This window comes from Numida meleagris, chromosome 1 (assembly GCF_002078875.1).
Source record: "Numida meleagris isolate 19003 breed g44 Domestic line chromosome 1, NumMel1.0, whole genome shotgun sequence".
In the NCBI taxonomy this organism is placed as follows: domain Eukaryota; kingdom Metazoa; phylum Chordata; class Aves; order Galliformes; family Numididae; genus Numida; species Numida meleagris.
The window spans coordinates 58,477,010-58,493,587 of NC_034409.1; the positions used below are offsets into that span (position 1 = coordinate 58,477,010).

Sequence of the window (16,578 nt, forward strand, 5' to 3'; positions counted from 1 at the left end):
AAAACACATTAGCTGTCCAAGTAGGTGTTAACTGTATCCCTTATAGCAAAAGATTACGTATTGCAATTTTTTCCACTTTTCTGATTCTGCAGTATCGTGGTAGTGGAGCGGTAGCAATCTAGGCACTTTTGTGAGAGGCACTGCAAAACCATGAAAAATACCTTGTGTGTCTTAACAGTCTCAGGAGGCCAGAAGAGCACTATCTAAAAGCAAAGAAACAAACTAATGGGTGGAAAGGGAGGCAGGAAGAATAACTGTAATAAGAACTTGTTTTTCCCAGACAGACCTGTTTTGTCCTTCTGCTATTATAAAGTGTCTGTATCTTCTGCACATTGGAGAAGCCATGAAGGAGTTGAAAGAGAATGGAGGATTTACTGATAGCTGAGTCTGGGGAAACTTGTGACTACAACACATGGTTTCTCCAGGAGAAACACATGGATGAAGATGATGCACAGGGGAGTTGAGTCAGAAGCCTGGCCTTCGTTTACTGAGACAAAAAGTAGTTTTAGAGAATGGGTGTGGGTCTCCTCTGGTCTTCCTGGTGTGTTGCTGGCTCATCAAAGGCAGAACTGTTTAATCTTGTGTCTAGTCTTGGAAAAATGAAAGTGTAAAGAAATTTGGTGTGATTTCATAGGGAATGACAAAGAAATTGTGAACATTGTGATAGAGAAAATCACAGTAACAGAAGTGACTTAAAGGGGGCCTTCCAGTTAGAATCCAGGAATATAGCTTTATGAACAGAAATTTCCATTTTTTTTTTTTTTTTAACCACTCAGCTAGAGCTGTTGAAAGATGATAAGACAGTTGCAAAAGTCAGTGTTAGTTACCACTTGAGAGCCCTGACTCACTCAGACCCACCATGAGCAAAGCAGAGGCGGTAAACGTGTACATTGTGGATGAGGGTGAAAAAAGCTCAAGGAAAGGAGAAGGAGAAAAATGCTTTCTACAGAGAAGTTCGTTTCATTGTTCATCATAGCTTCTAAGAGGGAAGGCCAGATCTAGATAAATGAACTCCATTCACTAGTTTGGGACCAACAGAGAAAATTTCAACTGCCCTTTTATAGTTAATAAATGCAATGCTTCTCCTGAAAGGAAACATCATCTTATGATACTGAAAATATGCATTTTTTTCAATAATTTTATTATTATTATTTAATAAAAATAAGCATGTTCTCTAGGCTTTCTGAAAATGAAACTGCTTCTGTAAAAACTCCTGTTGGAAATTTGAAGAGAAAGAAACATAAAACTTTTGGAAAGTTTTAGGCATCTCGCCTTGATTTTCAGTTCCCAAGCCTTTTAACCACCATACTTCTTGTTGTTTTTATTTAACACTATATCTTTTCTTACTATAATTTGCCTCTGAGGAAGAAATTATTTGTTGCCATTATATTTGTATTCACTGCTGCTTGAATGTGAAACTTTCACCAAAAAAAAAAAAAAAAAAGACATCTTTTATAGCAATTGGGTACATCTTCTTTGATCAGATATGGGTTATAGTGTCCTGGGCTGGCAATATTTTGTTTAAAATTTGCAATGCAGGAATGGCATTGCTCTTGATGCTCTCGGGCAGAAAGGGCTGGCTAACCATAAGTCCAAATGGAGGTTCAGATTTCTGGGTCTGATGTTGTGTTACAGAAGCATTTGGAGATACAGTCTATGAGAAACAATAGGATCTTTTATTTAACTTGTATAAACTTATATTTTTTATGGTAGGGAATATACTTTAATATTAATGAGATCATAAGAACAAAAATAAAATTATTTTAATTTGTAAAAACACTTTCCAAAACTTTCTGTTTTACCTTGTTGAAATTGATCCCATCTCAATTCTGACAAAACATTTTCACTGGAAAAAATGTTCAGTCTGTGTTGTTGTGCCAGGTTCTTTTCTTGAGTCTTGAGTCATTCTAAATTATGGTTTACACTAAAACTCAGAATTCCCTGGGGTATCCATTATCAATTTGAACTATTAATTTATGTCCAGGGAAATGGAAATATAAAATATCCACAGCGTGTGTTTGTCCTAGCCTGATGCAAGAGACAAGCGTTCAATCAACTATGCAAATATAAAAGGCTAGGGGAACCGTTATCCACAAGTTAACTAATTACTTTTGCTCATTTAATTGAACAAAGCTAGATAGGACATGCTAATTGATCATTGTTTTCAACTTTTTCTTTGTTTACATTTTAATTGTTTTCTTCAGTCATGCTGCTTTCAGTTTCCTGCTCACTTTTATAGCATTGGCATAACCCCCATTGGATTTAATGCTCATTTTTTTCCTGGCCCCTAATGATGTCTGTGCTGGAAAGAGAACATGAAGTTGATTACATATTGAAAAAATTAGTTCCCAAACTGCACTCTTCATTTTTTGAAGTGAAATGTTTGACTTAGGCTTATCAGCAGGGTCATGGTATGATTACTTTTTCCTTTTTAGCAAACTATGATTGTGGCTTGTTATTATGGGTGCCCTGTCCTGTAGCTGAGGGTAAATGCTAGCTCATGTTGACCAAATATAATTTCAGCCTTCTTAAATTTTTCTTCTTCTCTCTGGCTGATTACTATTGTTTTTTTATTCACTACTGTACTGCTTGAACAAGTTGCTACTTCCCCAACTCCTTCCAGTATTGGCTCTCCTTTAAAACAATTGCCTCTTCCCTACCTGCTGCTGCTTAGCAGCTTTCCCCTCCTCCACAAAGGGGAGAGCATTGCTGGAGGTGTCTCCATCTGGGATGGCCCTTCTCTTCACCTTGACAGTGTAGAGAAGGAGGGGAAGAACAAAAGCTGAGAAATGCCTGTTAGCTGAAACTCTGTGTTTCTACATCATTTTGCCAAATAGAGCAATTTGCTGGCTGCGCTGTTTCATATGTGCACTAGAATGGTGACCCACAGGCTGGAGATGAGAAACTTATCCTGCAAGCAGCCATCCTCCTACAGCTGAAATGCAAAGTGTTTTTCTCTAGTAGGATTTGAGGTTTCCTACACTGCTTTGGATGAATTTGTTGGCACACAGACTGAGACTACTGGCCACCCCTATTTGGCATTTCTGGTACAGCTCCCAAAGTGTCATGTTTAGGTCATGATTATTCTAAGAGTTTTTCTTCAATAAGATCATTCTAAAGCATAACCATGGTTAGAAATGAGAAAGTGTGCAAACAACAGAGATAATATAATTCAATAAACTATTCAGTTTCTCTAATTACAGATACTTTCTTCTCAAAAGTTGGCTTGGATTTAAATACAAAATAGTATATTTGTTTGAACTCTACACAACATTTCTTAGATCTATGAAGGTGCAATCAAATGATGACGATCAGCAAGTTGGCTCAAGTCTTCATGCCATGAGGAAGGCCTCTGGATCTTTACCCATATGGAAGAATACAGAGAAATATACCTGACTTCCACGTCTGCTTTCAGTACTCAGGAAGAAAATATAAAGTTAATAAACATGTAGCATTAGTTAAAGAAACCTCAATACAGTGACAGGATAGGCACAACAAGAACATAAACTATTCTGTTGGCAACTGCTGTAGTCACAGTAGAAGATGTATAAGGAAAAGCTGCTACCTGAAGGACATTTGGGTGAGAACAAAGAGAAATACTGAATTCAAGTAGCCTGTGCAATTAATAGGAGAACATCTAAGGAACTGTAGTATATGCAAATATCATTGGATTGGGTACTGTATTAAAGGCTGGTAGGCTGTTATAGATAGGATAGAAGTCATATGATTCAGAACTGCTTTGGAGGAGTGGAAAAATGTCAACAGTTTTATGTCAACACAAAGATGCATGTGGGTTTAGCTAGAAATCCTTTTAGTGTTATGCATGAGGAAAATAAAATAGTATTAAATATTTTCATTATAGAAGATAACAATAATTCTCATTGTAGAAGGGGTTTCCTTCTAAATTTAGAGGGCAAATGGTGCTAATAATAATAGGAGCTAAGCGTTTGTGGATGGGATTTCTTCACTACTTGCCATAGGACTATTGAAACTTGATGACCTTGAAGGTCATAGTTGAAAATAGCCATGAGCGTCAACTGTTAACAAGCTGATTCAGTTTATATAAAATAGGATCATAAACTTTACAAGTCTGATTAAGGTTTTCAATTTTAAGACATTTTTAGGAAATGTGAATTGTGCTGACCCAATGGAAAATTTGTAATGAAGGACTTTTCCAGATCTCTTTGTACCAAAATTTTAAAAGATAAAATAAAATTTGTTTCCCCAAGAAAAATGGAGGGGAAAAAAGCCCCTAGAGAGTAATTCCAAACCCATCTGGCGATCAACCTCGTAAAGTGCTATCAGGAGCCTAAGTGGAATTTTAAATTGAATTTTGCTTGTTCAAGAAAGTACTGTCTTGGAAATCCAGAAATGGGAGTCCACTAAGAATCAACATAAATCAAGCCAACTTAAATATAAAAGAAAATATAAGAAAATCTAGATTTTTTTTTCTAGTGTTGCAAATAAAGACAACAGAGGAAATAAGTGCATATGTGTCTGAGGGGAGGGAGAACACTGGGGATTACAGTTCACAAAGGTCTGGCTCCAAAGGTGTGTGTTTACCTCAATTTTCTAAATGGAGGATCACTAGGATATAGGGGCATGTGCCACGTGATAAATGAGAAAGAGAACTGGGGAAGCAGAAGTCTCTGCTGCTGTTAGAGATGTCAAACTCCTAAGAACTGAAAGTTTTCAAATTCTCTTTAACAGAGAAACTGTACTTACATCTCAGATTACTGCAAAAATTACACTTGACATTCTGGGTTTATTAAGAAAGTTTGTTAGAACATGCATCAAATGTTTCTTGCTGTTGTACAACTGAAGCATAGCAAATGTAATATTTGCATTTAAGAAAGGGGAAGGAAATAAATTCAGGTAACTACCCTCAATGGACTGCAAAATAGAACACATTTGAATGTGAAATTAATTTAAGAAATGGAGGAAAACATTGTTTCATTAAACACAGCATGTGTTTACAGAAAAGAGACTGTTTCCCATTCTAGCTCACTTAAAAACTGATTTTCTAGATATGACTAATCTGGGACTAATCCAACTGTGATTTATTAAAGTATTTATTGTAGGACTTGATGAGAAATTATTAATTTAATCAGAAAAAAAGGGAAGGGAGACTGATGCAAAATATAGTCCTAATGTTGAAAAGGAAATTAAAGAGGAATCAAAATGAACAGTGACATGAAGAGAAATATTGGGCTGTAGGAATTTCTCAAGTCAGCTTTTGGAATGCATTTCATTTATTTATTTATTTTATTTATGGGATGAAAATGATATTGTACTAAATGACAAAGTCGGGAGTGAGAAGTATGCTCAAAATATTGTTTATGGCCAAAGAGGAAGGACCCCTTTTATATACATTTATATAACATCAAAACCTTATTACTTCAATGATTAAAACATTAGCAGCCTAATGCAAAAAATATTGGTCTAGATATAATTATTAAAGAATCAGAAAGAATATGTCTGTGAGGTATTGTAATAATAACACAAAATTGTTATACATACACTATGATTCTATTGCTTTTTCTGATGTTATGCTGATTCATCTGCAGCTCCTCTGAGCTCTTAAGCTTAATGGTCTTGTTATAACGTTGATAATAGGGATGCCATGGTGGTTTGTCAGCATCTGGAGGCGGAGTATGATGTCCGTGTTGATAGTTTCTTTTCCCACACCTTAGGATCAACTTGGGGTCAATTTAAATGTTTGCTGACAAGCTTTTATACCTTTCTGTTTCTTCACTGGTCTGTAGTTCCTAGTTACATCTGAATTTACCATATATACCATTACTTTCGCATGTATCATAAACTATTTATTTGTTAATTTTCTTACCCCTGTTGTCATCCAGCTTCAGGTCTGCATTTCTCTATCTAACCATTGGTGGTTTTTTTTTTTTTTTAATAGCTATGGGGTCTGCATTTTTTGACCCCACGCCTTCAGGATGTCATCTCCCATACATGTACTCAACACTATATTCTGTCTCCTCAAAGCCTTTCCTAAGATACTAGTTCTGTATTTTTCCTATAGTGTGTAATTGTAATAGATAAATCATAAAACCTGGTGGCTCCACACAAAGATAAACAAAAGTAAATCAAATTAGCCATCGCCGGACGGTCAATTAGAAAAATTGCTGCTGCAGCAAAACCAAATGTGACAAAACTGTAGACAGGTCTAAGAAAGCCCAGACAGAGCAAGCCACAGCCCCAAACATTGCAAATGCACTATAATGCCCATGCTCTGTGATAAGAAATGGCAATACATACAGCACTGCAATAGATGCAGTATTGCAGAGTAACCGCATTGTCAATACTGATGATGTTTGTCATGTTTTACTGGAAGAGCTGGAAGATATGGATGGGTTAAATCACGTGACAAAATTTGGAAATTGCACTCATATGCACTAAGAATAAAACACTTGTTTCTATAAGCTGGGACCTTGCCAGTCGCTTTGGGAAGAACAGATGAAGGGAAGGGATTTTGAGTAATAGTTATTAACAGGAAGAAAGCCACCTGCAAAAGGCATGTGTGATCCTAGAATATGCTGCATATGCTAACTTCAGTAGGGTTAGGAAAAATAAACACTGCTGCTCACCTATGGAACTTCATCTGAAATTGCCTATTTTGTTCTGGATGGCTGTGTTGAGAAGACTTCATCCTATTGGAGCAGGAAAGGAAAGATGGTTGTTATTGTAAAATTAGATCAGGAGGCAGTGAGGGATTTGGAATGGAGGCTCAAGCTCCTCTCAGAAGGTCCTTTTAGCCTGCAGATACAGTGTGATTTCTGTTTGGCTCTCTCAGGTGCTCAGCATGGATTTTTTTGATCCTGTCTCTGCCCTTTTTCTGAATTTTCCTTTAATTTTTTTTTTTTTTTCCAAGCAGAGATTGATTGTGAAATAAACTGTAAGACTGGAGTAATTCCTGTGCCTCAGTGTTGTTGGGATAGGCCATTTGCTACAGTGCATCTCAGCTGGGGTTCACTTCTCACCTTATTACACACTTCATGTTTTCCTAAAGCTTTCCATTTCAGTGTTTAACTATCATTAACCATTTCTCTCTTTTCTCATTCTTTTCATGGTTTTAGCAGTGTCTTTTCTTATTTACTCTCTTTTTTCCGATCTTGTTCCAATTCATCATTTAAACTGTCCTATACTCTACTTTTTCTCTCCCTTGTTTTCTGCAGCACCTTCCACCCCAAATATCTCATTTCTTTCCTTCTCTTTTAATTTTGGCTCTTCCTATTGTTTGTATATATCACCACCATTTGCTTAAATTCTGCTACCTTGTTCTATTTAGGGGCTGTCATATAGATTTCTAGAAATACTTTATCTTCATGAAACCTGATCTGTTTTTTCCACTGGTGTAAATGGAAGTTTCGTTACAAAAATCAAAATATCTAAAATGAGCCCATTGGCTAGTAATATTTTTGGCAGTTCTTTAAATCAGAGATTGAACTGGAAATATTAACACAGAATCTAATGAAAAAGGAAAAACTTGACACCTTAAGTTCTGAGAAGAAAAATAAGAAGAAGCTATTTTCAGTAGAATATGTTGTTTTCAAAAACAAGTCCAGATTGACAGGTTTTTCTCCTCATCATTTTAATGACCAAATGAAATATTTGCAGGAAAAATGGAAGATTCTACTTGAATAATTATTGATGTGCGGGATTTTCTGTCCTTCTGAAGAAATACTTAATATTTAATAGGCACTATATATAGGTCATAGGAGGTACTTGTAATTTCATGAGAGTATGTGCCCTTGCTGATCTATCATGTATAAAACAATGATGTAATTTGCTGTAGTCTCACACATTACATCAGATTCAATGTGTTTGTGTGGTGTGAAACAAAGCATCATTCTGTTCAACATAGTTTCCCACTTGCTTATAATTAATAGCAAAGGCACTTCAGGAAACAGCCTGTCTCTCTCTGCCAGAGGGATACACATATCTGTGGGTTCAGTGTTTCCTTAGATGACTTGGCAAGGATTTCAGCTGAAGAGGAACCTGGAGTCTTTGGCAAATACGCTACATCAGGGTTTCATAGGGTTTTGTTTATAAGGCTTCTGGAGTATTTCAGACTCCACAAACTAGGTATTTTTTCCTGACAGTTAGGAAAATAATATAGATGAAATTTGAATTTAAATCTCTGTCAACTCAACATGAGGCATCTTCTCTAGAAATAGATTATTTACAACTCCTGGTGATTCTGGCAGCTCATGAGGCTGTGCATTACCACATCCCAGGTCGCTGGGGCTGGCAGCAGTGATGTAGGAGGAAGCTTCCTAGCCTCTCTAGCACATGCTTCTCTGGCATGTGGTGGCATCCTGTGCTACAAAGCCCCTATGCTGCCTTCCTTCACCATCTGACAGTGTCTCCAGATTACAGAACTATTTGTCTTTCCCTGTGTGTTTTCACATGAGCTGTTAGTACTCCAACTAGGGAGTTAGTTATTTGGAAGAGAAGTGAGAAATTGTAGTGGAAATGGGATGAGAGGTGAGATGCAGTGCTACTGATGGTGAAGTTTCTCCAAGGGATAGTGGCTGAAGGGAGAATGTTGAGGTCTTAGCAATGTTGTGACTATGTTTAGTTATGGAGGAAAAGTTTGTGTGGTAAGGCAAATTAAAAGGCAGATTGGTTATTTATTTATTTATTGCATATTTTATTTCCTCATGTATTTGTTCATTGTTTAAATATGAGAATCTCTAAGTGGAAAATTACAGCAAAAGAAAGAAAAACTACACAGTAAAGCTCACACAGGATCAGTATGTGCTTCAGCTCCAGGCTCTGTTTGAGTTCCCTGGTCCTTTATTTGTGATAGAACCTGTTATTTTCTGAAGTAAGTCAAACTGGTGCTAATAAGAGCAACTTCAGCTGTCTGAATGCCAGGTATCTTGCAGCTTTCACATTAACTTTATTTAAATAAAACAATTAAATTTTCTCATTTGGCTTCTAGCATGATATTAAAGCTGTGTACTTAAAAATAAAGTCCTTGTGCTGTGGATTCCACTCCTGTTGTTCATGTCAATTACAATTATGTTGCTTTTGAACAAGATTTTTGCCAGCAGGGAATACTGAGAAGTGCCAAATTAAATTTCAGATGCATTTTGTCTTTAGTTCATGGTGAGAATTATTTCTCCCGTAAATTTGCTAAGCTTAGCAAAATGAACTCATATTTCCTGTAAAATATCTGAGGCATCAGATTAGGTTTGAAAGCCATCATAGTGGAGCTGTTGATGCTTCCTCCTAGGCTCTGGCATAGCATAGGCCTTGGTTTGAAAAAAAAAAAAGATGGAGAAACGTTCCATCCAAGCTACCTCTATTCCACCACTTTGGAACCCTACTGCCTACCAGAGAGATGTCTCTGGGAAAAGGAAAGGATGGTGCTTTCACATATAGAGCTGTTATGGCCATGCTTTCAGGTAAAATATACCAAAATGTGCTAATGCAAATTACAACAAAGTGCAAAGGAAGTATGTGGAAGAACTATTTACATCAGCCTGTTCTGAATGACTTTTGATGACTGGCTAATAACTGATGCTTCACCACTAAGCAAACAATTTTAATTCCTTTTTATATTTGAATATTTGTTTGCTAAATCCAGTTTTTGGGTTTATTAACATGCTATGAATAGTCTCTGTGTATTGAAATCCTACCTCTGTGCCCATTTTGCACTTCAGGCAATTAGCTTAATTGATATTAAAAAGAGACACTAGCTGTAGGGGAAGGAAATGATAGGTAGCAACATAACAATAGCAATTAAAATAATGCATCACATTTACCTATATATGTTGTTTTCATAAATAAAGCTCTTTTCAGATGTTGAGTAAGCCTAATAAGAACTTGAACTCTTGCAAGGTAGACGGTGTTGGATTCGCTTCTTTGTATTAATTGGTAAGATGTAACACAAAACATATTCTGTGTGAAGCTCTACACAGTAAATCACATCCAGATGTCGGGAAACATAAGTTCCAGGCCCATCACGAGTCTCGATTCTCTGACAGAGAACAATAATTATTGACTCTTCTGTGGCAAAACTCATCCATAACATCAATAATGCTCATCAGGAATTTGGTACAGGGGCTGGAAAATAAATGTTAAAAATCTCTGTATTCTCTTTGTATGGAGGGTGATTGCCCATTCTGCCAGTAGCTAATTATGTTTGACTTCCATGTGTCTTCTGGCCCCGAAGCACAGCTTCCTAAAAATGCTGTAGCTGCCATTTTGATGGAGTCCCACCTTTTGCAATCTAACCAAACCTGTTTCCCTTTTTCTCATTGCTCCCCAGAATGCTACAGCAACAACAGCAACGTCGAATGTTCACGGCTGCTCTCCTGGCACTTGTTTTCATTCTGGCAGCAGTGAGTACCACTGAGGCTGGAAAGAAAGAGAAACCAGGTAAGGTCCAGTGTAATCCAGGGTTAATCCCTGAGGTAGTCTGCAAGTGTGGGAGAATACAAAATGCTTTTGGTTTTGCTGTGAAATTCAAGACATTCATTAACCTTTTGACATGCATGATAGGGATTTGTGGCAGTGACATTTTTTCCCGTGTTCAGTAGGAAAACAGAAATTAGTTTCCATGAAAGCTGGCAGCTTGGGAGCACCAGAGACTAAGTCCTCATTTTATCAGAGAATGGGCATTGCAAGGCATCTTTCTTTAAAATTTGCTGAGAAAATAGGTTCCTGCTAGGTTTAGGGAGAACTACACAAGAACAATGAAAGAGTAGTTATCATGTTACTCATTTGCTATGTTATATGTAAATGCCACACCAGTGCCATGTGAATGAAAATCCTCCAATAAAGGACTGAACTAACTCTGTACTGAAGACAGTTAGCCAGACATCCAGTGGTAACCGCTTTTTGCTAGTGATGAACTCAGACCCCACTGCAATAGAGACAGGCCTGGAGTGGAAAATTCACATCTATCAAACTAAGTTTTGATGTTTTTTAAGAATCGCACCTTATGGCATTTTCCTTAAGGTCTTGTCATTTACACGCTGCTTACACACTGGTTAATATGACTTGTGAGTCTATAAGAATTAGTATTCCCATTCAAAAAAGGGCAGTTCTAGCCAGTGTAAATTTCTAGCTGTAAGGAAGCACTATAAACTATGGAAGAGCTAAAGTGCAAATCACTCTATATTAGATTATCTAAAATTACATGTGATATTTAGGGCCTTACTTATTTTTGCCAACACTTGGATTTGTCCCTACTTTTGTCCCTACAACACTTACTTTTGTTCCTAAGAAACAAAACCTAAATAGGACATCAGCATTTCAAGGTGTTCTGATCAAATTCTGACTGTTTACATGTAGGAAGATCAAGAACCATAATTATCTTGCATTAACATGTCCTTCTACACGTAGTTTCTTATTTTCCTTTGGAGATTTGGTTATACTCTGGCATAAAATGTGACACAGTGTACGCCAAGTGAAAAGTTTCTGCTTTTTCCAGGAGGTGCTCAAATCCCAATACACAATGTCAGCACATAAATTTCTTATATGTACAGCGTGGTGTGCTCCAGATGAAACTGAAAATATTTACATGCCATCAGCCTCTGGAGACAGAGGAATATCCTTTTCTGAGTGTTTTGTTCAGTGGTCCCTGAGGACGTGTAGATTCTCCATCCTGAAGATGAGATTCTGCTTTGGGCATTAGATGTAGTGGGACTGACTCTGAATGATCCTGCTTTGGAGCTAAAGCCTAAGAGGCTGACATTTCTGCAGAACTGTGAAGAACATGCTAGATCTTTTGCTTGTGAAACAGCTTTACAAACATCTTCTATATTCACTCTTTCAGGTGCTGTGACTGTTTCATGAAGAGACATTTCTCTATCAGCTGTGTGTGCTGACCATTTCTCTTACTTGGGTTTGCTTCCTTGTCTTTCACCAGAGAAAAAGGCCAAGAAGTCTGACTGTGGGGAATGGCAGTGGAGTGTCTGTGTGCCCACCAATGGAGACTGTGGCCTGGGGACACGCGAGGGCACTCGCACTGGAGCAGAGTGCAAACAAACCACCAAGACTCAGAAGTGTAAGATTCCCTGCAACTGGAAGAAGCAATTTGGAGGTAAGCATCACATTTTCAAGGGACTGGATTTTCCTTTTGCTAAAGTATGGTGAAGAAAGACTATATATTTTTCTTCACTCTGCAAATGTCTATAAGGTGCAAGCTACCTCCAAATTTCAAGTCTATTGCAAGTAAATCGTTTAAGGCATCAGAAGGCAAAGGCATCCTCAGAGCAAAGCAGCTCCTCCAGCAGAGAATCCAGATAATATACATATTGTAAACTTAGTATTCCAGCAGCACTATTAAATCTATTTTCTCGTGGTGTAGAACCCTATTTAAGGCATCAGTGTAAGAATAATCTGTTGTCTCACAGCTATGGTCACTACAATGGTTCACATATAGCAACTGAGAAAGATACTGCAGACCTGTCCCAGACAAGATGTCTGTCCGGAACTCAGATCTTTGCAACTCTTGCAAAGTTAGCTGCTTTTTTTTTTTTTTTTTTTTTTTTAAAAGTAAACAGCTTATATGGCTTTGACATCAGTGTGACCTTTCCAAAGCAATCAGTGCAGCAGTTTCAGAGTTGGCAAGACCATAGTTGCACATACATTCTTGAAACTATTCAACCCTTATCTCTTAACCTTCGGCATCACACAAATGGAGGGACAATCACATAGAACTTGAACAACATTTTCATTTCTCTTTCTTTTTTTCTTTTTTGTGTATCTTTATAGTTCAATACATTTTCATTTTACGTACATTCTATACTGACAATAACACAATATCCATGCAAAAATGAGGATTTTTAAAAATTCTCTGAGATTCCTTTCTCCAGTTGCATGATCCTTTTGTCTACAAGCACAGGCTGGCTGGGCTGAAAGAGTGGTTATAATGTTACTCTTTCCTATTGGACTGATAACATTTTTGTTTTCACTCTCAATCCTTGTATTTTAAAACTCACAGTTTATTTACTCATTGCAGCTGAGTGTAAATACCAGTTCCAGGCCTGGGGAGAATGTGACTTGAACACTGCCTTGAAAACTCGAACTGGGAACCTAAAGAGAGCTCTTCATAATGCTGACTGTCAGAAGACTGTCACAATCTCAAAGCCCTGTGGGAAGCTTACCAAACCCAAACCTCAAGGTAAATTCAATTTTCTGAAAGTTGAACAGTAGTTCATTTAGGTCGATGGAATTGTGATGTCTCACATGCTTCAGTAGGAACAGGAGATTGTGCTCTCCTAGCCTTTCCTTGGTCTGCACTCTCCTGTCTGCCAGATGTCAGGCAGGCAATATTCCCCCATTATATAGTAAATGAAAAGTAACAGACAAGAGGTGAACTGAAGATTAGGACCCAAATTTTAACCTTAGACTACATGTGTTGCCACCAGTTTGCTGATGTGCAGTAGACCTTCAGAGTAAAGATGTGTTTCATAACTCACTTGTTGACAGGAGCACTTCAGTAACAGCATGCAAAAACATCTCTTGATGAGACAAACACACCTTTCATACTGACATTTGGTATCGAATAATGATGAATTGAAAAAGGGACTACATTCCTTCTGGACATGTAGTGTTCAAGGGACATTTTTCTCACTGCATGCTGAAAAGAGGGTATGCAGGTGTTCTGCACCTTTTGGGTTATACATTCTTTATTCAAAGACAGCAGGGATGAGACCACAGAATGTCTTATTTAACTGCAAGCGACTGTAATTCCTAGTACAAAAGAAGGCATATGCTCTTCATTTTGTTTCCTAGTGTCTCTCAAACAAACTTATTTTCTTTCTAGTTATTAAGACCTTTTAATATACTCTTTTGTTGGAATAAGAGGTGTTATATATGTAGGATGATTTATAGTGGACGCTAAAGCTGTGAGATCTTCTTTGAGCAACTAAAATAATGTTTTTTATTTAAATGACACAAGCTATGTTACTCTGGCATCTGTTGCTGAAAACCAACTAGGTTAAAAACATTCCAGGCTTTGAATATTTGGATAATTATAAGAATAAACGTGATTAGAGGTGACATGTGGAACTTGGATGAGCAATTTTCAAATTGTGGGTGGTGGTGCACCAGTGATCTGTGGAGCACTCTGCCTGTGCAACCTTGCGCACCTTCAGCGGAGTTACCAGATAAGTGCTGAGTCTAGAACCTGCGTAGCTAATGCAAGCTGTGAAGCAGAAAACATACAACTAGGTTTCCGGAGACCAGTTGGCTTGGTTGAGTTAGCAGCAATAAATATCTTCATTTGGGCATGGAAGATACTGAGGAGGAATAAAAGTGGGAATAAAAGCAACAAGGGCTAGGAGCTGTATGATTTTATTGCTTATTAGTTAGGAGGGAAGGATTTAATTTTATTATTTTTTTTTATTTTATTTTTGAGCAAATTTCTATGCATTTGGGAGTTTATTGACTGAAGATTCTTGCTGTGCTGCCAGAAGGGCTCTGCTGCTCAGACCACTCCCAGCCTTCTGCCTCATCCTGCCTCCATGGAGTCAGTAGGCTCTACTGATGGCTGGTGGAAGAGAGAGGGAAACGAAGTAGAGCAATGATGATGTTGGTACAGGGCCATTTCACGTTATAACTTTAAATGCAGTGTCCTAGTAGAGCTTGTGTAATTTCTGGATTGGAGTTCCCCTAGTGCTGAAAGTTGGATTGTGACCATCTGCAGCAAGATAGTTATGTGGTGCTAGTTAAACAGGAAACCTGATTTCATTTGATTTGAAATAGGTACAAATGTAGGTTTGTAATAATAATAAATGTGGGCAGAAATTCTGCTCTCCTGAATTGTGTTAGAAATCTTACAGCATCTTCCTTTGTGCCACCTGCTCATTCATCTGCTGTTGGCATTAGGGAGTGTGGAAGTCAAACACTTGCAGTCCACCTGGGCCCCGAGCTGGAGATAAGTAGTCAATATCGCAGATCTGTGTGTATAATTGCTTAGGAACTACACTGGTCAGCGTGTTGACAGTAGTAGGAGGAACTAGAAGAAGAAATTAGGTCAAGCAGTTGAATGCTGTGTGAAATGTGCCCTACTGAACTTTATTACTGACTTAAAATCTGAGTGCTGAAATGAAGAATATTTTTGTTTTCTTCCTGAGGTGAGGGAAATTACAGGCTGGAGGTAAGTCCCTGCCTGTATCTAGGTAAAGGAAAAAATAATCTGTATGCAATCTATAGTTAGAATAGAACATATTTAATCCTTTGGAACCAAGAAGTAAGATCTAGGTTACTCCTTGAGCACTTGAAATGGACTACAGATACATATTAGGCTCCCTTTTCTTCCATAGCTCCACAGCAGTGACTCAGGACTACAAGAGAAGAAAACATATAATATGTCATTTGGAAGCAGCAGTCTTTTTCCTGAGATGTAGTGCTGTGTAAAGTCTGCATTCATATGCGGCTAGACCTGTAAATGCTGATCAGCTGCCATCATTTCCCACTGTGATTGTGTGGAGTAGAAAGGCAGTGGTTCTCTAGCATTTGTGGGCACTGACAGCAGAATCATAAGTGAGGATCCTATTGATTAAAGGAATCTGTTCTACTGCTAAACTGTTACACTTAGGATTGGTGCAGGCTTCGAGAACTTCATCACTGATAACACCTGTGACAGCAATAGGCTGGGAGTACCAAGAGTAGATGTTAGCTGACTGAGAATATTTCATGGAAAAATAGCAGTATATTAAAAAAAAAGATTTGTTTGAATAATTTTCCTGACTAGCCCTCTTTCCCATGCCTTTTATTCAGTCATATTTTTAACCTCTCCATTACATTTGATCTCCATTTGATTTAGTATTATAAATAGGGGGAGTAAAATCCCCCATTACGTTCTCCAATCAATTGTGGCTTTATTTATCTTTTGTTATTTGCTTTCACTTGCCTGCTTTTAAAACTAAAACTTATGACTTAAGTATTTTGCTGTATAAGAATTTGTCCGTGATAAGAATGTTTTCTAATGGACTCACCCAAATTCCTTTTATTATTGCTAAATAATTTCTGAGATGAAGTGACTGGATGCTACACAGTGTTTCAAGTTTGTCCTCTACAGATTTGTGCTGAAAAAGAAAACAGCATTATAATACTTCTTTCTGTTATTCATAGTTTTACTCATTAAGTAACCTAAAATATTTTTCTTCTGATCACAACTTGCATGTGGAGCAGACGTCTTTATCTGAGACCTCCACAATAGTCCCCCAATACTTTTTTTCTTAAATGAATTAATATGATTAGTTAAGAACCCCAAGAATGAATGAAGTCAGATTTTTTTTCATCTAGACTTGGCCAGTGCAGCACTGCGTCTCAGATTTCATCTGGCACATTTTCATAGTGTAGCTGAAGTTCCTCCTCACCTTCACTGCTCTTTGAGTATAGAGCAAATAAACCGACGTCATCTAGAAATGCTGCTCTGCTGTTGCTTTTCAGCCCATGAACATAGCAAAGCTATGCTGGTAGCATGAATCCTGTTTCTCTCTCCTCTCACTGAACTACTTTACAAGTTGAGCACTGTTTCAGGGAGTTTGATCGATGTTTAACAGAAAAAAAAGAATTATACATACAGAAAAA

At 37.6% G+C, this 16,578-nt stretch overlaps 1 protein-coding gene across 4 annotated transcripts in view; it reads left to right on the plus strand.

Annotated features, from left to right (window-relative positions):
- The window catches only part of PTN (pleiotrophin), a 76,259-nt gene that overhangs the window by 40,609 nt on the left and 19,072 nt on the right, over nucleotides 1–16,578 (plus strand). For all 4 annotated transcript variants that reach the window (XM_021388575.1, XM_021388583.1, XM_021388587.1 and 1 more), the window contains exons 2-4: nucleotides 10,298–10,407; nucleotides 11,903–12,076; nucleotides 12,998–13,159. In XM_021388575.1, the coding sequence (XP_021244250.1) occupies nucleotides 10,299–10,407; nucleotides 11,903–12,076; nucleotides 12,998–13,159 (445 nt within the window). In that variant the 5' untranslated portion in view covers nucleotide 10,298. The remainder of the gene's footprint in view (nucleotides 1–10,297; nucleotides 10,408–11,902; nucleotides 12,077–12,997; nucleotides 13,160–16,578) is intronic.